This window comes from Petromyzon marinus, chromosome 52 (assembly GCF_048934315.1).
Source record: "Petromyzon marinus isolate PM22_M1 ecotype Great Lakes invasive population chromosome 52, UKy_Petmar_22M1.pri1.0, whole genome shotgun sequence".
Taxonomy (NCBI): domain Eukaryota; kingdom Metazoa; phylum Chordata; class Hyperoartia; order Petromyzontiformes; family Petromyzontidae; genus Petromyzon; species Petromyzon marinus.
In genome coordinates this window covers 1,465,449-1,489,777 of record NC_133718.1, presented here as the reverse complement: position 1 = coordinate 1,489,777, position 24,329 = coordinate 1,465,449, and the positions used below count along the sequence as shown (strand labels likewise).

At 54.3% G+C, this 24,329-nt stretch overlaps 1 protein-coding gene across 2 annotated transcripts in view; it reads right to left on the bottom strand.

Moving 5' to 3' along the window:
- KCNN1 (potassium calcium-activated channel subfamily N member 1) overlaps window positions 1-24,007 on the bottom strand; it is a 140,364-nt gene extending 116,357 nt beyond the window's left edge. For both annotated transcript variants that reach the window (XM_032973829.2, XM_032973830.2), the window contains exon 1: window positions 22,892-24,007. In XM_032973829.2, the coding sequence (XP_032829720.1) occupies window positions 22,892-23,362 (471 nt within the window). In that variant the 5' untranslated portion in view covers window positions 23,363-24,007. The remainder of the gene's footprint in view (window positions 1-22,891) is intronic.
- Window positions 24,008-24,329: the final 322 nt, after the last annotated feature.

Here is a 24,329-nt window from a genome sequence, read left to right as displayed (position 1 = left end):
TTGAGTCTATGGGCAGTGTTGATTCTATGGTGCAGCGTTGAGTCTATGGTGCAGTGTTGAGTCTATGGGCAGTGTTGAGTCTATCGTGCAGTATTGAGTCTATGGGCAGTGTTGAGTCAATGGGCAGTGTTGAGTCTATGGGCAGTGTTGAGTCTATGGTGCAGTGTGGAGTCTATGGTGTAGTGTTGAGTCTATGGTGCAGTGTTGAGTCTATAGGCAGTGTTGAGTCTATGGGCAGTGTTGAGTCTATGGCGCAGTGTTGAGTCTATGGTGCAGTGTTGAGTCTATGGTGCAGTGTTGAGTCTATAGGCAGTGTTGAGTCTATGGGAGGTGTTGATTTTATGGTGCAGTGCTGAGTCTATGGTGCAGTGCTGAGTCTATGGTGCAGTGTTGAGTCTATGGTGCCCTGTTGAGTCCATGGTGCGGTGTTGAGTCTATGGTGCAGTGTTGAGTCTATGGTGTAATGTTGAGTTTATTGGGCAGTGTTGAGTCTATAGGCAGTGTTGAGTCTATGGTGCAGTGTTGAGTCTATGGTGCAGTGTTGAGTCTATGGGAGGTGTTGATTCTATGGTGCAGTGCTGAGTCTATGGTGCAGTGCTGAGTCTATGGTGCAGTGTTGAGTCTATAGTGCCCTGTTGAGTCCATGGTGCAGTGTTGAGTCTATGGTGTAATGTTGAGTCTATGGTGCAGTGTTGAGTTTATTGGGCAGTGTTGAGTCTATGGGCAGTGTTGAGTCTATGGTGCAGTGTTGAGTCTATGGGCAGTGTTGAGTCTATGGTGCAGTGTTGAGTCTATGGTGCAGTGTTGAGTCTATGGGAAGTAGTAATAGGTTTTACCCTTTTAACTGGCACAAAAACTGACACATGGGCAGTGTTGAGCCTATGGTGCAGTGTTGAGTCTATGGTGCCGTGTTGATTCTATGGTGGAGTGTTGAGTCTACGGTAGTGTTGAGTTTATGCCGCAGTGTTGAGTCTATGGGCAGTGTTGAGTCTATGGTGCAGTGCTGAGTCTATGGTGCAGTGTTGAGTCTATGGGCAGTGTTGAGTCGATGGTGCAGTGCTGAGTCTATGGGCAGTGTTGAGTCTATGGTGCAGTGTTGAGTCTATGGGCAGTGTTGAGTCTATGGGCAGTGCTGAGTCTATGGTGCAGTGTTGAGCCTATGGGCAGTGTTAAGTCTATGGTGCAGTGTTGAGTCTATGGTGCAGTGTTGAGTCTATGGTGCAGTGCTGAGTCTATGGTGCAGTGTTGAGTCTATGGGCAGTGTTGAGTCTATGGTGCAGTGCTGAGTCTATGGGCAGTGTTGAGTCTATGGTGCAGTGTTGAGTCTATGGGCAGTGTTGAGTCTATGGTGCAGTGCTGAGTCTATGGGCAGTGTTGAGTCTATGGTGCAGTGTTGAGTCTATGGTGCAGTGTTGAGTCTATGGTGCAGTGTTGAGTCTGTGGGCAGTGTTGAGTCTATGGTGCACTGTTGAATCTATGGGCAGGGTTGAGTCTATGGTGCAGTGTTGAGTCTATGGGAAGTGTTGAGTCTATGGTGCAGTGCTGAGTCTATGGGCAGTGTTGAGTCTATGGTGCAGTGTTGAGTCTATGGTGCAGTGTTGAGTCTATGGTGCAGTGTTGTGTCTATGGTGCAGTGTGGAGTCTATGGTGTAGTGTTGAGTCTATGGTGCAGTGTTGAGTCTATAGGCAGTGTTAAGTCTATGGGCAGTGTTGAGTCTATGGCGCAGTGTTGAGTCTATGGTGCAGTGTTGAGTCTATGGTGCAGTGTTGAGTCTAAAGGCAGTGTTGAGTCTATGGGAGGTGTTGATTTTATGGTGCAGTGCTGAGTCTATGGTGCAGTGCTGAGTCTATGGTGCAGTGTTGAGTCTATGGTGCCCTGTTGAGTCCATGGTGCGGTGTTGAGTCTATGGTGCAGTGTTGAGTCTATGGTGTAATGTTGAGTTTATTGGGCAGTGTTGAGTCTATAGGCAGTGTTGAGTCTATGGTGCAGTGTTGAGTCTATGGTGCAGTGTTGAGTCTATGGGAGGTGTTGATTCTATGGTGCAGTGCTGAGTCTATGGTGCAGTGCTGAGTCTATGGTGCAGTGTTGAGTCTATAGTGCCCTGTTGAGTCCATGGTGCAGTGTTGAGTCTATGGTGTAATGTTGAGTCTATGGTGCAGTGTTGAGTTTATTGGGCAGTGTTGAGTCTATGGGCAGTGTTGAGTCTATGGTGCAGTGTTGAGTCTATGGGCAGTGTTGAGTCTATGGTGCAGTGTTGAGTCTATTGTGCAGTGTTGAGTCTATGGGAAGTAGTAATAGGTTTTACCCTTTTAACTGGCACAAAAACTGACACATGGGCAGTGTTGAGCCTATGGTGCAGTGTTGAGTCTATGGTGCCGTGTTGATTCTATGGTGGAGTGTTGAGTCTACGGTAGTGTTGAGTTTATGCCGCAGTGTTGAGTCTATGGGCAGTGTTGAGTCTATGGTGCAGTGCTGAGTCTATGGTGCAGTGTTGAGTCTATGGGCAGTGTTGAGTCGATGGTGCAGTGCTGAGTCTATGGCCAGTGTTGAGTCTATGGTGCAGTGTTGAGTCTATGGGCAGTGTTGAGTCTATGGGCAGTGCTGAGTCTATGGTGCAGTGTTGAGCCTATGGGCAGTGTTAAGTCTATGGTGCAGTGTTGAGTCTATGGTGCAGTGTTGAGTCTATGGTGCAGTGCTGAGTCTATGGTGCAGTGTTGAGTCTATGGGCAGTGTTGAGTCTATGGTGCAGTGCTGAGTCTATGGGCAGTGTTGAGTCTATGGTGCAGTGTTGAGTCTATGGGCAGTGTTGAGTCTATGGTGCAGTGCTGAGTCTATGGGCAGTGTTGAGTCTATGGTGCAGTGTTGAGTCTATGGTGCAGTGTTGAGTCTATGGTGCAGTGTTGAGTCTGTGGGCAGTGTTGAGTCTATGGTGCACTGTTGAATCTATGGGCAGGGTTGAGTCTATGGTGCAGTGTTGAGTCTATGGGAAGTGTTGAGTCTATGGTGCAGTGCTGAGTCTATGGGCAGTGTTGAGTCTATGGTGCAGTGTTGAGTCTATGGTGCAGTGTTGAGTCTATGGTGCAGTGTTGTGTCTATGGTGCAGTGCTGAGTCCATGGTGCAGTGTTGAGTTTATGGGCAGTGTTGAGTCTATGGTGCAGTGTTGAGTCTATGGTGCAGTGTTCAGTCTGTGGGCAGTGTTCAGTCTGTAAGCAGTGTTGAGTCCATGGTGTAGTGCTGAGTCTATGGGCAGTGTTGAGTCTATGGTGCAGTGTTGAGTCTATAGGCAGTGTTGAGTCTATGGTGCAGTGTTAAGTCTATGGTGCAGTGTTGAGTCTATGGGCAGTGTTGAGTCTATGGTGCAATGTTGAGTCTATGGGCAGTGTTGAGTCTATGGTGCAGTGTTGAGTCTATGGGGAGTGTTGAGTCTATGGTGCAGTGTTGAGTCTATGGTGCAGTGCTGAGTCTATGGTGCAGTGTTGAGTCTATGGTCAGTGTTGAGTCTGTGGGCAGTGTTGAATCTGTGGGCAGTGTTAAGTCTGTGGGGAGTGTTGAGTCCATGGTGCAGTGCTGAGTCTATGGGCAGTGTTGAGTCTATGGTGCAGTGTTGAGTCTATGGTGCAGTGTTGAGCCTATGGGCAGTGTTGAGTTTATGGTGCAGTGTTGAGTCTATAGGCAGTGTTGAGTCTATGGTGCAGTGTTGAGTCTATAGGCAGTGTTGAGTCTATGGTGCAGTGTTGAGTGTGTGGGCAGTGTTGAGTCTGTGGGCAGTGTTGAGTCTGTGGGCAGTGTTGAGTCTGTGGGCAGTGTTGAGTCCATGGTGCAGTGTTGAGTCCATGGTGCAGTGTTGAGTCTATGGTGCAGTGTTGAGTATATAGGCAGTGTTGAGTCTATGGTGCAGTGTTGAGTCTATGGTGCAGTGTTGAGTCTATGGTGCAGTGTTGAGTCTATGGTGCAGTGTTGAGTCTATGGGCAGTGTTGAGTCTATGGTGCAGTATTCAGTCTATGGGCAGTGTTGAGTCTATGGGCAGTGTTGAGTCTATGGGCAGTATTGAGTCGATGGTGCAGTGTTGAGTCTATGGTGCAGTGTTGAGCCTATGGGCAGTGTTGAGTCTATGGTGCAGTGTTGAGTCTGTGGGCAGTGTTGAGTCCATGGTGCAGTGCTGAGTCTATGGGCAGTGTTGAATCTATGGTGCAGTGTTGAGTCTATGGGCAGTGTTGCGTCTATGGAGCAGTGTTGAGTCTATGGTGCAGTGTTGAGTCTATAGGCAGTGTTGAGTCTATGGGCAGTGTTGAGTCTATGGTGCAGTGCTAAGTCTATGGTGCAGTGCTGAGTCTATGGTGCAGTGTTGAGTCTATGGTGCAGTGTTGAGTTTATAGGCAGTGTTGAGTCTATGGGCAGTGTTCAGTCTATGGTGCAGTGCTGAGTCTATGGTTCAGTGCTGAGTCTACGGTGCAGTGTTGAGTCTATGGGCAGTAGTAATAGGTTTAACCCTTTAAACTGGCAAAAAAATGACACATGGGCAGTGTTGAGTCTATGGTGCAGTGTTGAGTCTATGGTGCAGTGTTGAGTCTATGGGCAATGTTGAGTCTGTGGGCAGTGTTGAGCCCATGGTGCAGTGCTGAGTCTATGGGCAGTGTTGTGTCTATGGTGCAGTGTTGAGTCTATGGGCAGCGTTGAGTCTATGGTGCAGTGTTGAGTCTATGGGCAGTGTTGATTCTATGGTGCAGCGTTGAGTCTATGGTGCAGTGTTGAGTCTATGGGCAGTGTTGAGTCTATCGTGCAGTATTGAGTCTATGGGCAGTGTTGAGTCAATGGGCAGTGTTGAGTCTATGGGCAGTGTTGAGTCTATGGTGCAGTGTGGAGTCTATGGTGTAGTGTTGAGTCTATGGTGCAGTGTTGAGTCTATAGGCAGTGTTGAGTCTATGGGCAGTGTTGAGTCTATGGCGCAGTGTTGAGTCTATGGTGCAGTGTTGAGTCTATGGTGCAGTGTTGAGTCTATAGGCAGTGTTGAGTCTATGGGAGGTGTTGATTTTATGGTGCAGTGCTGAGTCTATGGTGCAGTGCTGAGTCTATGGTGCAGTGTTGAGTCTATGGTGCCCTGTTGAGTCCATGGTGCGGTGTTGAGTCTATGGGCAGTGTTGAGGCCAAGGACGTGTTCAGATAATCGCCACCGGTGTTGGAATCGAACTCAGGTAGCCGGATTCTTAGCGTAGGACACTAACGGCGACCCCACCCGGCGACACCACCCGGCGACCCCACCCACTCTCCCACCCGCCCACTCACTCACCCGCCCACTCACCCGCCCACTCACCCACCCACTCACCCACCCACCCACCCACTCACCCACCCATCAGTCACTCATCCACCCACCCAGTCATTCACCACACCGCAAGCCACCTCACTTCTCTTTCCGCTTCCCTCACACCGTTCCACTTTGTCTCCCTCCTCCCACCCATTGTCTCTTCCCCCCCCCCCCCCCCAAAGTTCTTACAATAACCTTGCTCGATAAAAAAAACTATATAATAGGTGACGTTTCGGACCTGAGCCCTTCTTCATAGCACACGAAGGGATGTTACGTGCATGTCGTTGACACAGGAAGTGTTGAGTTGGTTGTTGCTGCTGTTGTTGGCGATGCTTTGTGCACCGTCACAGACGCACCGTCACCGAAATGTTTTCAAATACGTTAACTCAGCCAACGTTGATAGTGCGTCGGGTGGAGGCGGGCGCACGACACACATTCTACCCACGTGGCGATCTCACCCAGAAAGTAAATTGCGAATCATAAAACCGGTCTCGGGTAAGCCCTACAAGGTGTTACATTTCAGAGTGGCGTTTGTTTACTATTCACTTTTTGTTTAACTTTCACAGATAAGGCCCCACTGGTCTGTGTAGCTCTTTTTTTCAGAAGCGACCTGGGGACCACAAATGATAGCTCAACGAAGTGGCTCATCGTCATCATCACGTGGAAATTTATTGCGGTCAAATAATATAAACGCGTGACCTTAATTCTAAATGTAAAGGGAAAACCCCGAGGACCCGGAGAAAAATCCACGCGACCACGGAGAGAGAGAGAGACACGCAAACTCCAAATTCAGCGAGTCCTTTATTTATGAGCGAGTTGGCTTCCAGAGGTTCCTCACAGTCAGTCGATTCGTTCGTAAGTCGAACTTCACGCCTGTCGATTCCAAACACTTTGTACGGCATGTACACGAAACACGGGAAATTGATTTAAAAGTTGTATAATCTCCTGTATATGTAGATGCCACTGTTTATTGACTTTTTGTAGATATAGATGCCACTGGTTCTTCATGTTCTGTAGATGTAGATGCCTGTGGTTCTTCATGTTCTGCAGATGTAGATGCCACTGGTTCTTCATGTACTGCAGATGTAGATGCCACCACCGCCCTCTATTGCACAGCGGTTGAACTTACGACTCTCGGTCCGAACAGGCAACTTGACATACGGACAGGTTTGTTCGTATCTCTGAAACTTCGTAAGTCGAATGTTCGTAAATACAAACGTCAGGGTCTGGATCGAAGCCACGACCTCCTGTATACCAGTCGAGGTAGTTAACATATCCTAGCCACCGTGATGATGATGAGAGAGACACGCAGACCCCAATTATACAGCAGGCGTCAGGGTCGGGATCGAACCTACAACCTCCTGTATACCAGTCGAGGTAGTTAACATCTCCTAGCCACCGTGATGATGATGAGAGAGAGAGACACGCAGACCCCAATTATACAGCAGGCGTCAGGGTCAGGATCGAACCCACAACCTCCTGTATACCAGGCGAGGTAGTTAACATCTCCTAGCCACCGTGATGATGAGAGAGAGAGAGAGACACGCAGACCCCAATTATACAGCAGGGGTCAGGGTCGGGATCGAACCGACGACCCCCTGTATACCAGGCAAGGTAGTTAACATCTCACTACAGAGAGAACCCACGACCTCCTGTATACCAGGCGAGGTAGTTAACATCGCCACCCCGGTGCACAAACACCACGCTGGCCGCCCCGTGTTTGTGGGACATTTGGAAATCCCTCCCATCATCGATTTCCTTCCAATTCTCACAATGACCTTGCCCGGATTAACAACTTGTGTACGGTTCGTATGCATGCTGAATTTCTTTCGCCACCGCTCCGTTGATGCGATTTAAACTTGCGTTACTTAGTTATTTAAGGTGCGCCACGGTGGTGTGATGTCATCTCCCTCGCCTGGTACACAGGAGGACGTGGGTTCGATCCCGACCCTGACGCCCGCTGTATATTTGGAGTTCGCGTCTCTCCCTCTCTCATCATCATCACGGTGGCTACGAGATGTTAACTACCTCGCCTGCAACACAGGAGATCGTGGGTTCGATCCCGACCCTGACGCCTGCTGTATATTTGGAGTTCGCGTCTCTCTCTAACCGTGGTCGCGTGGATGTATTGTAATCATGGGCCGCCTGTTTCTCTACACATTTACAATCAACATGCATTGATATTATTTCGATTGTTTTGTTGCCGTAAATTCCCACGTGATAAGCAACTATGTGGAGCTATCATTTGTGGCCAGGTGGCTATTGAGAAATAAGTTAATACCCGAGTGCGCCTTTGGCTGGTAAGATAAAAAAAAAAGTTTTGTATATTTTGAAATTATTTATTTACCTTTCCTATACTTTTCACTCCCACCCTGTTGTTTGTATCGTGTTTGTTGTTGTGGCGTTCTGACCCCGTGTCCCTTAGCTGGGTGAAAAAAAGAGCTTTATAGCTCATCGGATTGCTCCTGCGGTGTAAATAGACATTCTGATTCTGAGGTTTGACTCGCTCGGTGGAAAAAGTTGAACTTCTTTCGCACCGTACGTAGCCAACCGTGCTGAATCGCATGACGAGGAACTGGAGAAACAACAAAGGGTGCTGGTTGTCGCTAGCCGCTCGGCGTTTTGGGGTTGTTGTTGTTGTTTTTGGGGGCCTTAAATTCCCTGCAAAACCCGTTGCAGGGAATTAAAGAATGGCGCACGCGGCTGGGGGGGGGGGCGTGGCCGTCTGGGCCAGCAGCTGTGGTGGGGGGGGAGGTCGCGGTGGGGGGGAGGTCGGGGTGGGGGGGATGTGGGGGGGTGACAGAGAATGTGGGGGGGGGGGTGGAGGGAGAGTCGGAAGATCCTGTGGGGCGATGATTGCCACTGTGGGTTGGGAATCCCCAGCCGAGTAATTTGCGGTGTTATTCTTTCGAATTTGCCCAAAATTGAGACCGCGACATCCGGCAACGGGGCGGCCGGCTCGTGTCGAGCAACACGCGGGGGGGGGATGGGGACTGGGAGGGAAGGGTGGACTGCGTTGGGGGTGTAAAGTTCAGTGGGTGGGTGGGGGGATCGTTCATCCAGCAGTGGATCGACCACGGCCCTTAATGATGATTAGCCGAATGGTTGGGGAGGGCAGGCCGGGGTGGGTGGTGGGACGAGCGGCGGTCCGAGTTGAACCGACGCTCGATCGATGGCGAAATCAGCGGCGATAGCGGCGGAGGGTGCCTGGCTCCTGCCCACGAATCGCTCTCCCGTGGCGAACATCAAACCCGGGCCCCGCTCGCTCGCTCACCGCCAAGAACAAAGACCCACCCCCCCACACACGCACCTCCTCGTCTGACCTTCAATCACAGGCTGTTTGGGGGCAAATGCTGTCATAGACCACCCGACCTCTCCATGCCGGAATATCGCACGAGGCGCTGGTGTTGGCCAGCATCCACGCTCGCTGTCGCTGTTGGTCTTCCCCAGCGGCGCTGATTGTGGACTACGCACCGCACCCCGGGAACTCATTTGAGGCCGAGCCGACCCAGGGGAGGCCCAGGGCCGGTTCAGATGTTCGCTCACAAAACCCCCGTTGGCGGTGTTGGTCGTGGAGCGGGAATCTAACCGGGGTCACGCCTGGTTCGTAGCACAGTGTGCACGCTAACCATGCGCCACCCATCCACACCGTGCCTCACCCACACATGCCATGTACACAAGACAAACTAACCCACGTACAGCAGGCACTCGATTTGAGGCCGCGTAGACCTGTGGAATGCCCAGACGCAGTTTAGATATTCGTCACCGATGTTGGCCGTGAGCGGGAATCGAACTGGGGTCACTGGGTATGAAGCGCAGCGCGCTAACCGCTATACCACCGCTCCCCACGTGCAAGACAAAGATCCCCGTGTAGCCTGAACAGACTGCTGGGGCAAGCGCTGTTATCGAGCACCTATGAAGTCCAGAACGGCACACGAGGGGGTGGGTGCTCGCTAACAACACTTGCCCCGACAGTCTGTTTCTGTCTTTGTGTGTGTGTAGGGAGCGGTGGTGTAGTGGTTAGCGCACTAAGCTACGGACCCAGAAACCCGAGTTCAATTTCCGCTCACGACCTATACCAGTAATGCTTATCTGAATGGGTCATGGGCCTCCCCTAAGTCGACTCAGCCTCAAATTAGTATCCGATGCGGTGGGTAAACATCGCCACTGGAGAGACAAAGGCGGTCGGGCGTGGTGCTGGCCACCCACCCCTTCGTGTGCCGTGCCGGCCTTCATAGGTGCTACTCGCTAACAGCACTTGCCCCTACATTTTGTTAAGGCTACACGGGGGATTTTTTGTGCCTACGTGTGTGTGCTCCCGTGTGTGCATCTATGTGTATGTGTCTCTGTGGATGTGTCTGTGTGTGTGTCTGTGTCTGTGTGTGTGTGTCGGTCCGGCTCCAGTTTAACAGCAGAGGTCTCACTCCGAATCAGTCGAGCGGCAATATCTTTTCATCGGTTGCGTAACGCTGTGTGGAAGCTACCTGGTCTGTTGCTCCGCACTAAGCTTCATGTCTTCTCGGCCACGGTCATTCCATCCCTTCTCTACGCTTGCGAAACGTGGACCCCCTTAATGAAGCATCTTCGCCGGTTGGAAACATTTAGGCTGGCCTGCCTACGATCCATCCTGGGTTTAACCAGGCTGGATTTTGTGAGGAGCTCAAAATCTTTGAAAGATCTGGGCAAGGTCCCATCGGTGAGCTCCTCCGGCAGGCAAGGCTACGTTGGCTGGGTCATGTAGCCCGCATTCCCAGCCACCGCATGCCGAAACAGCTTTTGTTTGACCGGATCGAGGGGGCTAAACGGGCGTGGCACGGGCTAGAGAAGAGATGGAGTGATGTGGTACAGGAGGACGTGGAGCTGAGTGGACTTGCTGATGACTGGTACCAGCGGTGTCAAGATCGGCCTCTGTGGAGGAGGCTCGTGAAGGACGCTATTGGGCAGTTGGAGGCAGTCGCCGTCCAACAACAAAGAAGAGCGGAGGAGCGACGCTCACAACAACGAGCGGAGCGCCGGGTGGCTAAAGCACAGCAGGTTGGCACAGTAGGGGGCAGAGGTGGTGCACCAGCCAGTCATCTCAGTCAGTCGACCCGTGGCACCTGGGTCTGCCCCGTGACCTCCTGCCCGCGGGCGTTCGACACTTCACGTGGCCTCAAGGTGCACATGGCCTGGCACAAGCGTCGTGGTGACGTCACCGCCACTTAGTGGCGAAAGGCGGTTGTTGTGTCTGTGTGTGTGTGTCTGTGTGGACTCATCACGCCCCTTCCGACAAGCAAGCCAGCATCGCGACTCGCGGTAAGTGAAAATCAAACAGATTTCCTTCTCTCTATGTTACTTTATTTTATGTTCCATTTACTATACAGTGTTTATTACAGCGTTACATGCAAATGGACAATATTTCTGATTATTTTTGAGTCTAACAAAGCTTTCCTTTCATTTATTGCACGGTAACAAATTTCATAATAGTGGCCGCATGGGCATTTAAAATACAGTGCGCATTAGTGTGTTTCATTAGTGTGTTTCATTAGTGTGTTTCCGACTTACGAACTGCTCTTTACGATCGGGTCGACGGCAGACAAAATACCCCCCCCCGTCCCCCTTAACGGACTGCTGGAGCACGTGCTGTTAGCGAGCAGTAGTTGTGCCAAATGTCTACACACCGCACCACGAACTCATTAATGGCCGAGTCGCCCCAGGCGAATCCCCTGCAGGGACGGGTTCAGATGCAGGATTCGTCGCTGACATTGGGGGCCGTCCATAAATGACGTCGCGCGATTTCGGACGATTTTTGACCCCCCCCCCCACCCCCCGTCGTCACACGGCGTCACAAAAGTCAGACCCCCCCCCTCAAATATGACGTCACAAAGCTCTGTCCCCCCCAACCCCCCCCCCCAAAAATATAGATATGCTTCAAATCACTTTAAACTATTGTCATTGTTCATTGTAGTGCGTATTTAATGTGGCGCTGCACTCTGATGTTGTAGGAGAAAACATTTATGAAAAAGTCTATTTAATTAAGTAGAACGTGTTGTCTATATTTATTTAAAGTTGCGCATTTTGATGTGACGTCACATTTCTCACCCCCCCCCCTCTCTCGTCACACATCGTCACAAATGTCTGAACCCCCCCCCTCCTAGGTGCGTGACGTCATTTATGGACGGCCCCTTTAGCCGTCAGCGGAGAACCACAAGGGTGCGCTCACGTGGTGGTGCTAACCACTGTGCCACCGCTCCCACGCACACACGCAGAGCCCACGTGTATACAGACACACACGCAGAGGCAACGATATAAACCTACACACAAGCGCACGAGTAAAGCGACCTTGAAAGTGCTCCCCCGTGTAGCCCGTGATAGACTGTTCGCGAATACCTATTAATACCGGAACGGCACGCGAGGGGGTCACGTGGCCAGGACTACGCCCGCCCGGCCGCTTGTATCTCCCCAGCGGTGATGTTTACACACCTCGCCAGCAGGTACTCGATTTGAGGCCGAGTAGACCTGTGGGATGCCCAGACACAGTTTAGATGTTCGTCACCGATGTTGGCCGTGAGGCGGGAATCGAACTCGAGTCGCGCCCCACGTCAACCACTGCGTCACCGCTCCCCACGCGCACACAAAGACAAAGACCCCCCCGTATAGCCTTCAACAGACTGTTGGGGCAAGTGCTGTTAGCGAGCACCTATGAAGGTCGGCACGGCACACGAGAGGATGGGTGGCCAGCACCACGCCCTTGTGACGATGTTGACACACCACACCGGGTTACGCATTTGAGGCTGAGAAGACCTAGAGGAGGCCCAGGAACGGTTTAGATATTCCTCGCCGATGTTTGTGACCGTGAGCGGGACTGGAACTCGGGTCGCCGGGTTTGTAGCGCAGCGCGCCAACTCCTGCACCACCGCTCCCTCTCAAAGACAAAGACCCCCCCCCCGCCCCCGCCGTATAGCCTCATCAGACTGTTGGGGCAAGTGCTGTTAGCGAGCAGCACCCACGAAGTCCGGCACGGCACACGAGGGGGTGGGTGGCCAGCACCACGCCCGGCCGCCTCTGTCCACCCGGTGCTGATGTTTACTACACACCGCGCCAGGTGCTCATTTCATTCGGAGAGTCGTCGTACGCGCGTCTGCGCGCTCAGGTGGAGGCAGCTCACCTGGAGAGAGAGAGAGGCGGGAGATCACGGAGAGGAGTGCCGCCCAGCTACCCCGGAGTGCCGCTCAGCTACCCCGGAGTGCCGCCCAGCTACCCCGGAATGCCGCCCAGCTACCCCGGAGTGCTGCTCAGCTACCCCGAAGTGCTGCCCAGCTACCCCGGAGTGCCGCTCAGCTACCCCGGAGTGCTGCTCAGCTACCCCGGAGTGCTGCTCAGCTACCCCGGAGTGCTGCCCAGCTACCCCGGAGTGCTGCCCAGCTACCCCGGAGTGCCGCTCAGCTACCCCGAAGTGCTGCTCAGCTACCCCCCCCCCCCTTAATACAAGTGCTGTATGCGGTGGAGCGGTGGCGTAGTAGTTAGCACACCGCCGTCACGCAAAACGGCCACCCGAGTTCGATCCCCATCACGGCAGGCCAGCGTGAGCGGGCGAGGGACATCCGAACCGGTCCCGCCTCCAAGCGTCCCCCCCAACCTCAGCCCCCACTTCACCGCCCCGTGCCGACCAGCGTGGTGAAGTATGGTCAGACGACACCCATGACCAGCGCGGCGTGAGAAGCTCATCACGCAGCAGTGGATTTACAAATAATGGGGATTTCTTACTTTTTATTCAATGGCATTCAATGTGCGCGCGTTCGTGCGCGTGCATTCCGTGTTGCGGCGACCCTTCCGTGGCTAGCGCAAGCGAGTTCGACTCCGGGCCACGTCCAACAACAGCGGCGGAGTGATTCCAAGGTCGACTCAGTGTTAAAAAAAAAAATCACAACCCGGTGCCGTGCATGAAACATCATCGCTGGAGGTGGCGTAATAAAGAGGTGCCCCCCCCCCCCCTCCCGGGCCGTGGTGGCGACCCTCCACCCCGTCGTCTGACAGCACTTGCCCCAAGAGCTTGCCGAAGGCTATACGTGGTGGGGGCGGGGGACCTTTGTCTTTGTGAGCGCTCGCAAGCGACAGACGCCGGCGACTCGCCCAGCCCGGGCGCAATGCAAGGGGGGACACGAGAGAAATGTGACGGGTTGAGCAACTCGTAATTTCGGAATGGAACATTGTGGCGGCTGAATCGTTAAGTCGATGTGCAGGCCGGAGGAGGGATAAAGTAGGTCAGCTCACCGAGACGGGCATTGTTGTGGTACGCATGCTCTGTGTATGTTGTATGTATGTTGCATGTATGTTGTATGTATGCATGTATGTCGCATGTCGCACTTTCTCCGCACCGTACGTAGCCAATCGAGCTAATCGGAGGTGCGGGCGTGGACAACTAAACACACACAGCAGTTGTAAAGAAATGAGTTTGTCAATCTAGATGATGATGATGCTTTAAAAGTGCACATAGATCCGGTGGCTTGACTGATACCGGAAGGGAAGAGCGTTCCAGACGGCCGCTGAAGCAGCGCGTCTGAAAGCACCACGCGACGAGGCGGCGACCGCCGCCTTCGTGCGACGGGAAGCAGCCAAAAGTCGCCGCTGCTGAGCGGAGTTGTCGTGATGACGATGGTTCGTGCTGGTGCTGAGCGGAGTTGTCGTGATGACGATGGTTCGTGCTGGTGCTGAGCGGAGTTGTCGTGATGACGATGGTTCGTGCTGGTGCTGAGCGGAGTTGTCGTGATGACGATGGTTCGTGCTGCTGAGCGGAGTTGTCGTGATGACGATGGTTCGTGCTGGTGCTGAGCGGAGTTGTCGTGATGACGATGGTTCGTGATGCTGAGCGGAGTTGTCGTGATGACGATGGTTCGTGCTGCTGAGCGGAGTTGTCGTGATGACGATGGTTCGTGCTGCTGCTGCTGAGCGGAGTTGTCGTGATGACGATGGTTCGTGCTGCTGCTGCTGAGCGGAGTTGTCGTGATGACGATGGTTCGTGCTGCTGAGCGGAGTTGTCGTGATGACGATGGTTCGTGCTGGTGCTGAGCGGAGTTGTCATGATGACGATGGTTCGTGCTGCTGCTGAGCGGAGTTGTCGTGATGACGATGGTTCGTGCTGGTGCTGCTGAGCGGAGTTGTCGTGATGACGATGGTTCGTGCTGCTGCTGAGCGGAGTTGTCGTGATGACGATGGTTCGTGCTGGTGCTGCTGAGCGGAGTTGTCGTGATGACGATGGTTCGTGCTGGTGCTGAGCGGAGTTGTCGTGATGACGATGGTTCATGCTGCTGAGTGGAGTTGTCGTGATGACGATGGTTCGTGCTGCTGAGTGGAGTTGTCGTGATGACGATGGTTCGTGCTGGTGCTGAGCGGAGTTGTCGTGATGACGATGGTTCGTGCTGGTGCTGAGCGGAGTTGTCATGATGACGATGGTTCGTGCTGCTGCTGAGCGGAGTTGTCGTGATGACGATGGTTCGTGCTGGTGCTGCTGAGCGGAGTTGTCGTGATGACGATGGTTCGTGCTGCTGCTGAGCGGAGTTGTCGTGATGACGATGGTTCGTGCTGGTGCTGAGCGGAGTTGTCGTGATGACGATGGTTCGTGCTGCTGAGTGGAGTTGTCGTGATGACGATGGTTCGTGCTGCTGCTGCTGCTGAGCGGAGTTGTCGTGATGACGATGGTTCGTGCTGCTGAGCGGAGTTGACGTGATGACGATGGTTCGTGCTGGTGCTGAGCGGAGTTGTCGTGATGACGATGGTTCGTGCTGGTGCTGAGCGGAGTTGTCGTGATGACGATGGTTCGTGCTGCTGAGCGGAGTTGTCGTGATGACGATGGTTCGTGCCGCTGCTGAGCGGAGTTGTCGTGATGACGATGGTTCGTGCTGCTGAGCGGAGTTGTCGTGATGACGATGGTTCGTGCTGGTGCTGAGCGGAGTTGTCGTGATGACGATGGTTCGTGCCGCTGCTGAGCGGAGTTGTCGTGATGACGATGGTTCGTGCTGCTGAGCGGAGTTGTCGTGATGACGATGGTTCGTGCTGCTGCTGAGCGGAGTTGTCGTGATGACGATGGTTCGTGCTGCTGCTGCTGAGCGGAGTTGTCGTGATGACGATGGTTCGTGCTGGTGCTGAGCGGAGTTGTCGTGATGACGATGGTTCGTGATGCTGCTGCTGAGCGGAGTTGTCGTGATGACGATGGTTCGTGCTGGTGCTGAGCGGAGTTGTCGTGATGACGATGGTTCGTGCTGCTGAGCGGAGTTGTCGTGATGACGATGGTTCGTGTTGCTGCTGCTGAGCGGAGTTGTCGTGTTGACGATGGTTCGTGCTGCTGAGCGGAGTTGTCGTGATGACGATGGTTCGTGCTGTTGCTGAGCGGAGTTGTCGTGATGACGATGGTTCGTGCTGCTGCTGAGCGGAGTTGTCGTGATGACGATGGTTCGTGCTGCTGCTGCTGAGCGGAGTTGTCGTGATGACGATGGTTCGTGCTGCTGCTGAGCGGAGTTGTCGTGATGACGATGGTTCGTGCTGCTGAGTGGAGTTGTCGTGATGACGATGGTTCGTGCTGCTGCTGCTGAGCGGAGTTGTCGTGATGACGATGGTTCGTGCTGCCTGACGACGTCAGCGAGGGCACTTTGTGTGCGCTTCATTTGTCTGGCGAGCGCTTTGCGTTCGATTGGGGCGACCTCGCGACGACGTTTTAGTTCGGCCAACCCGAGGCCCATGCAGCTCGGCGAGCACCGCACGGATGTCGCGGTGCGCCGTCACGACACGTGACAGACAGTCTCCTTCTACACGCCGCTGCGGCTTGCTCGTGGTTGTTGTTTTGTTGTTGTTTTTGTTGTTGTTGTTGTGGTTGTTTTTGTTGTTTTCCAGACGTCCCGTAGAGTAGCGCTGTTGCAACGAATTACGCTACACGCTAACCGTGTTTTGGTGGTCGTGGTGGTCGTGAGACTACACGGTTGGCACAGCGATCAGCGCGCCCTGCGACCTTCAACCTGGTGATGACCTCGGGGGGGAGGGGGGGAGTTCGATTCCTGGCCGCGGCTAACATCAGTGCGAGTGATATCTCACCACCACCACCACCACCCTCCACCCCCTCCCAATTACACACTAACCCAAGTGGTGAAGCATGTGCAGACAGTATCTATTGCAGCGCCATCATCGTGAGTAAATCACCATCAATTAAACAGGCACCCCTTCATTTGGCTCCGTGCGGCGCGAATCAAGTTCAACATTCGGTCCTCGGAAGCCGGTTTCTCGGGTGAGATCGCGTAAATAGAAATGCGTCGTATTGACGACGAGTTAATGTAAGATTATTTAGATTACTGTTCTGCTATAAATGTCCACGTGATCAGCCACTTTGTGAGCTACCATTAGTGATGGCCAGGTGGCGTCTGAAAGATAAGTTCATACATCAGGCCTTTACTTGCTAAGATTTCAAAAAAAAAAAATTTATTTGCATGTATGTTTATCTTCCCAATACTTTGCACTCCTATCGTGTTTTGTATTGTTCTTAACCGCCCCTACTGGGCTTGTGTGAAAGAGTTTCATAGCTCATCGGATTCTTCCAGTAAGAATACATAATCTGATTCTGTGTGCCAGAGAGATTGTGTGTGGCATCTCTTGATCGGCTGCGTAACGCTGCCGTGTGGAAACTACCTGGTCTGTCGCTCCGTACGAAGCTTCGGGTCACGCCCGCCTTTCTCTATGCTTGCGAAACGTGGAGCCCTCTAATGGGACATCTGCGCCGGTTTGACACATTCAGGCTGTCCCGCCTACGATCCATCCTGGGTTTAAACTGCAGGCTGGAATTGTGTGAGGAGCTCACGCGTCATTCAAAGATCTGGACACAGTCCCATCGGTGAGCACCTCTGTCAGGCGAAGCTGCGCTGGCTGGGCATGTGGCCCACGTGCCCAGCCACCGCATGCCCAAGCAGCTTCTGTTTGGCTGATGTGGTGCGTTCAGAAGGATGTGTCGCCGAGTGGACTTGCCGAAGACCGGTACCAGCGGTGTCAAGATCGGCCGCCGTGGAGGAGGTTCGTGAGAGACGCTGCTACTGGGCAATCGGAGGCAGTCGCCCTCCAGCAACAGTGGAGGGCAGAGGAGCGACGCTCACAACAAAGAGCAGAGCGCAGTGGCGGCTAATACGCAGCGAGTTGGCACAGTGAGGAACAAGGAAGGCGCATTTGCCAGCCATCTCAGTCGGTCAACCCGTGGCGCCTGGGTCTGTCCTGCGAGCATTCGACACTTCCACGTGGCCTCAAAGTGCACCTAGCTTGGCACGAGCGCCGCGGTGACGTCACCGACACTTTGTGGCGAATTGCGGTTGTTGTGTGGCACTGAAACTGCGGAGGGTTCGCTACCCTACGAGTTCGATTCCAGCTCACGGCCATCAACCACTGCTGAAGATTATCCAAAACGGTCATGGGCCTCCCCTAAGTCGACAAAGCCTCAAATGAATACCTGGTGTAGCGATGTGTAAACATCGCCACTGGGGAGACAAATGCGGCCGGGCGTGGTGACGGCCACACCCACCCCCTCGTGCGCCGTGCCGGTCTTCATAGGTGCTGCTCGCTACACAGCACTTGCCCCAATAGTCTATGAAGGCTAGACGGGGTATCTTTATCTTGTAAACCTGGACGCTTACGCGTGAGACTGCGTGTGTGACGGAGGGGCTGCAAGTTGAACTAGGGTGAATGTAACCTTGTGTGTCGAGCGATTACCTCGTGCGGTGTGTAAACATCGCCACTAGGGAGACAAAGGCGGCCGGGCATGATGTGGGCAGGCTACTCCCTCGTGCACCGTGCCGGGCTTCATAGGTGCTCGCTGACAGCACTTGCCCCGTGTCTGTTACAGGCTATACGGGTGACCTTTGCTCTTTTTGTTATGGGGAGCGGCAGTGAAGTGGCTTAGCGCACTGCGCTCCGGACCCGTCGACCCGAGTTCAACCCCCGATTTTAAGCCCTCCACTAGATCGACTCAGCCTTAAATAAGTACCCGATGCGAAGTGCAATCATCGCCACTCGGGACACAAAGGCTCCCCCCCCCCACACCCCCCGCGGGCGTGGCGCTGACCAACCTCACCCCCTCGTGCCCCGTCACCGGCACCTCAATGTAGGCGCCACTCGCTAACAGCACTTGCCCCCAGCGGTCCGTTGAAGGCTACACGGGTGATCTTTGCCTTTGTTGCGACAGCCCAGCGGCAGAGAGAACCGTGCCGCCTGACAGGTCGCCTGTGCCACCGTGCAAGAAGCCAAAATACAACTTCCAAACAAAGGTAAAGATCCCCCGTGTAGCCTCTAACAGGCGGTAGGGGGCAAGTGCTGTTTGCGAGTAGCACCTATGAAGGCCGGAACGGCACTCGAGCGGGGTTGGGTTGAGCAACACCACGCCCGGCCGCCTTTGTCTCCCCGGTGGCGATGTTTACACTCACGGCACCAGGTACTCATTTGAGGCCGAGCCGACGTAGGGGAGGCCCAGGACCGGGTCAGAAAATCGTCACTGGGTGTTGTTGGCCGTGAGCGGGAATCCAACTCGGGTCGCGGGGTTCGTTGCACAGCACGCTAAGCGCTACACCACCGCTCCCCACACACACAGGCACACACACATGTACACACACACACGTATTACACACAGACAAAGCTCCCCCGTGTAGCCTGTGATCAGCGAGCACCAATTAATACCGGAAGGGCACGCGAGGGGGCCGATGTGGCCAGCGGTGATGTTTACACACCTCGCCAGCAGGTACTCGATTTGAGGCCGAGTAGACCTGTGGGATGCCCAGACACAGTTTAGATGTTCGTCAACGATGTTGGCCGAGGCGGGAATCGAACTCGAGTCGCGCCCCACGTCAACCACTGCGCCACCGCTCCCCACGCGCACACAAAGACAAAGACCCCCCGTATAGCCTTCAACAGACTGTTGGGGCAAGTGCTGTTAGCGAGCACCTATGAATTTCTGCACGGCACACGAGATGATGGTGGCCAGCACCACGCCCGTGTGACGATGTTGACACACCACACCGGGTTACGCATTTGAGGCTGAGTAGACCTAGAGGAGGCCCAGGAACGGTTTAGATATTCCTCGCCCAAGTTGGTGACCGTGAACGGGACTAGAACTCGGATCGTTTGGTTTGTAGCGTAGCGCGCTAACCACTGCGCCACCGCTCCCCATCAAAGACAAAAACCCCCGTATCGCCTTGTCAGACTGTTGGGGGTGTCTACCGCGACACCACCGCTTCACGCCAAGCAAATCTACAACTCCACACAAACACAAAGGTGTCCTCACTACGTTGCCTGAACGGGGCATCTTAATCCGCGTGTGATGGTGCGTCTGTTTTAATGTGTGTGTGTCAAAGTGACTGTGTGTATCAAAGTGACTGTGTGTGTGTGTATCACAGTAACTGTGTGTGTATCAAAGTGACTGTGTGTGTGTATCAAAGCGACTGTGTGTGTGTATCAAAGCGACTGTGTGTGTGTGTATCAAAGCGACTGTGTGTGTATCAAAGTGACTGTGTGTGTATCAAAGTGACTGTGTGTGTATCACAGTGACTGTGTGTGTATCAAAGTGACTGTGTGTGTATCAAAGTGACTCTGTGTGTATCAAAGTGACTGTGTGTGTATTAAAGCGACTGTGTGTGTGTATCAAAGTGACTGTGTGTGTGTATCAAAGTGACTGTGTGTGTATCAAAGTGACTGTGTGTGTATCAAAGTGACTGTGTGTGTGTATCAAAGTGACTATGTGTGTATCAAAGTGACTGTGTGTGTATCAAAGGGACTGTGTGTGTATCAAAGTGACTGTGTGTATCAAAGCGACTGTGTCATGTAGCCCGCATGCCCAGCCACCGCATGCCGAAACAACTTTTGTTCGGCCGGATCGAGGGCGCTAAACGGGCGCGGCACGGGCTAGAGAAGAGATGGAGCGATGTGGTACAGGAGGACGTGGAGCTGAGTGGACTTGCCGATGACTGGTACCAGCGGTGTCAAGATCGGCCTCTGTGGAGGAGGCTCGTGAAGGACGCTACTGGGCAGTTGGATGCAGTCGCCCTCCAAAAACAACGGAGGGCGGAGGAGCGACGCTCACAACAACGAGCGGAGCGCCGGGTGGCTAAAGCACAGCAGGTTGGCACAGTAGGGGGCAGAGGTGGTGCATCAGCCAGTCATCTCGGTCATCTTAGTCAGTCGACCCGTGGCACCTGGGTCTGCCCTGTGACCTTCTGCCAGCGGGCGTTCGACACTTCACGTGGCCTCAAGGTGCACATGGCCTGGCACAAGCGTCGTGGTGACGTCACCGCCGTTGTTGTTGTGTGTATGTCAAAGTGACTGGGGTTGTGCAGAGGTCGTGCGGTAGCTGCGCTGCCTTTCGCACCGTACGGAGCGCCAACCGTGCCAACCAGAGGTGCGCGTGGGTGGGGGGGGTGGGCACGAGATAAACACGAACCCGGCGACCCGAGTTCGATTCCCAACACCAGTGACTATAATCTGAAACGAGTGCGTAAACGTCGCCACTCGGGGAGACAAAGGCGGCCGGGCGTGGCGCTGACCACCCAGACCCTCGTGTGCCGTGCCGGCCTTCATAGGTGCCACTCGCTAACAGCACTTGCCCCAACAGTCTGTTAATATATACGCGCGTCAGATTGCCTGTGCGTGACTGTACACACGATTGGGTGCCTGACTGGGTGCCTGACAGGGTGCCTGGCTGACTCGGTGCGTGTAGCGGGGCCAATGCGTGTGCGACTCTTTTTTATGCGATGGAGCAGCGGATCCACTCACCTAGGTGACCACCGCGTGACTCCGTGATGCGAGGACTGCATTTGACCTTGTGTCTCTGTGAGTGGACATATTCACGTGTGTCTGTGTGTGTCATTGTGTCTCTGTGAGTGGACATATTCACGTGTGTCTGTGTGTGTCATTGTGTCTCTGTGAGTGGAAATATTCACGTGTGTCTGTGTGTGTCATTGTGTCTCTGTGAGTGGACATATTCACGTGTGTCTGTGTGTGTCATTGTGTCTCTGTGAGTGGACATATCCACGTGTGTGTGTGTCTGTGTGTGTCATTGTGTCTCTGTGAGTGGACATATTCACGTGTGTGTGTGTGTGTCTGTGTGTCTCTGTGAGTGGACATATCCACGTGTGTGTGTCATTGTGTCTCTGTGAGTCTGGACATATCCACGTGTGTGTGTGTGTGTCATTGTGTCTCTGCGAGTTTGGACATATCAACGTGTGTGTGTGTCATTGTGTCTCTGTGAGTGGACATATCCACGTGTGTGTGCCTGTATGTGTCATTGTGTCTCTGTGAGTGGACATATACACGTGTGTGTGCCTGTGTGTGTCATTGTGTCTCTGTGAGTCTGGACATATCCACGTCTGTGTGTGTGTCTGTGAGTCTGGACACATCAACGTGTGTGTGTGTCTGTGTGTGTCCTTGTGAGTCTGGACATATCCACGTGTGTGTGTGTGTCATTGAGTCTGGACATATCCACGTCTGTGTGTGTCCTTGTGAGTCTGGACACATCAAAGTGTGTGTGTGTGTCTGTGTGTCTGTGTGGGGAGCGATAGTGTAGCGGTTAGCGCGCTGCGCTGTGAACCTGGCGACCCGGGTTCGATTCCCGCTCACGGCCAACACCAGTGACGATTATCTGAACCGGTCCCGGGCCTCCCCTAGGTCGACTCAGCCTCAAATGAGTACCTGGTGCGGTGTGTAGTAAACATCGCCACTGGGGAGACAAAGGCGGTCGGGCGTGGTGCTGGCCACCCACCCCCTCGAGTACCGTTTCGGCCTTCATAGGTGCTCGCTAACAGCACTTGCCCCTACAGTCTGTTAAGGCTATATGGGGGATCTTTGTCTTTGTCTTTGTGTGTGCCCTTGTGAGTCTGGACATATCCACGTCTGTGTGTGTGTCTGTGTGACCTTGTGAGTGTGCGTCAGTGCGACAACTGTCGTCCGTGTGACACGAAGTAACATACAAAGACAAAGATCCCCCGTAAAGCAGTTAACAGACTGTTGGGGTGGCCAGCATCACGCCGGACCGCCTTTGTCTTCCGAGTGGCGATATTTACACACCACATCAGGTACTCATTTAAGGCGGAGGACCGGTTCAGATAATAATCACTGGTATTGGCCGTGAGCGCGAATCGAACTCGGGTCGCCGGGTTTGCAGTGCTGCGCGCTAACCACTACACCACCGCTCCTCACACACGACCGCTAGCACCACCGCCACGACCACCAGCACGACCACCAGCACCACCACAACAACCAGCACCACCACCACCGGTACCACCACCAGTATATGGACTACCACAACCAGCACCTCCAGCACCATCACGACTAGTATCAGCACCATCACCACCAGCACCACCACCAGCACCACCAGGACTCACCACCAACAACCGCCACCACCATCACCACCACCAGCACCACCACCACCAGCACCACCACCAGGACTCACCACCAACAACCGCCACCACCAGCACCACCACCACCAGCACCACCACCAGCACCAGCACCACCACCAGCACCACCACCACCACCAGGACTCACCACCAACAACCGCCACCACCAGCACCGCGACCAGCGCCCAGGCAGGCGTCTCACCTTCGTATAAACCCCCCACGACAGCTCCGTCTCGATCACCATCACCACGATGCCGAACATGCCGAATATGAGCGCGTAGTCGCTCAGCCGTTTCCGCTTCTCGAAGAGCGCCCGCCGGAGTCCCAGGCGGTAGCCGATGTTGTGTTTTTTGGGTTTCTCCTCCTTCGAGATGGACACGGACCTCGAGGCGGGCCCGGCAGCCGCCGCCGCCGCCGCTGCTGGTGGTGGGCGAATGGGGTTCGTCTGCTCGATCCTGCCACCCACGGTCGCCGCTGCTGCTGTTCCACCACCACCAATACCACCAACACCGCCGCCCGAGTCACCACTCGACACCACCGGCGACTGAGAAGCCACGAGTTCTGGCTGGAGCCTCTGAGCTTCTGGATCCTGGTTCAGAGACTCGCCCTTCCTCGCCACGCTGGAGTTGCACATGGGCCTCATGACACCCCCGTTGTACCTGCAGCTGCTCATTGCTGCGCCGCTGCTGCTGCTGTTGTAGTTGGTGGTGTTGGTGGTGGTGGTGTCGACTGCTGATGCTGCTTCTGCCGGTGCTGCGCGCTGCCAGCCAACACTGCCGCCCAGACTTCTGGCAGGAGCGCCAGTCCTGCTGCCGATGCTGCTGATGATGATACTGCTGATGATGATGCTGCTGCTGATGACACTGCTGATGATGATACTGCTGATGATGCTGCTGCTGATGATGATGCTGCTGCTGATGACACTGCTGATGGTGCTGATGGTGCTAGTTTTAACGCTGCTGCCGATGATGCTGCCACCGATTCTCCGCCTCCGCCCCCGTCGCCGCGAGAGATGATGAAGGTGAAGGTGGTGCTGCTGATGATGATGGTAACAGCGGCTGTGGTGCTGGTGGTGGCGGCGGCGTTGCTGATGATGCTACGGGGCGCTGGGGTCCGACCCGGCGCCCGCATGATGCTCATAAAGCGACTGCTGCTGCAGCTGATGATGATGATGATGCTGCTGCTGAGTGCTTCTACCGGCCACAGAAGCGGGGCGAGAGATTTTCAATCGCGCTCCGGGTGACGGCGAACGCGGATAATCCGCTTCGGGTTTTTGAGAGGGGGATTTTTTTTCTTGGCTTCTCCCCACCCCTCCTCTATCCTCTCCGGATTTCCCTGCCCACCCCTTCTCCTCTCTCCCACCCTTCTCCTCTCTCCCTCCCCTTCTCTCTCCCTCCCCACCCTTCTCTTCTCTCCCTCCCCTTCTCCTCTCTCCCTCCCCTTCTCTCTCCCTGCCCACCCCTTCTCCTCTCTCCCTCCTCCAATCCACAATCCATCGTCCACCCTCCACCCCGCCCTCCCCCCCACCTCCTCCCCCCCACCTCCTCCCTCCCACCTCCTCCCCCCTCCTCCTCCCCCCCCACCTCCTCCCCCGCCCTCCCCCAACTCCTCCCCCGCCCTCCCCGCGCGCCTTCGCCCAA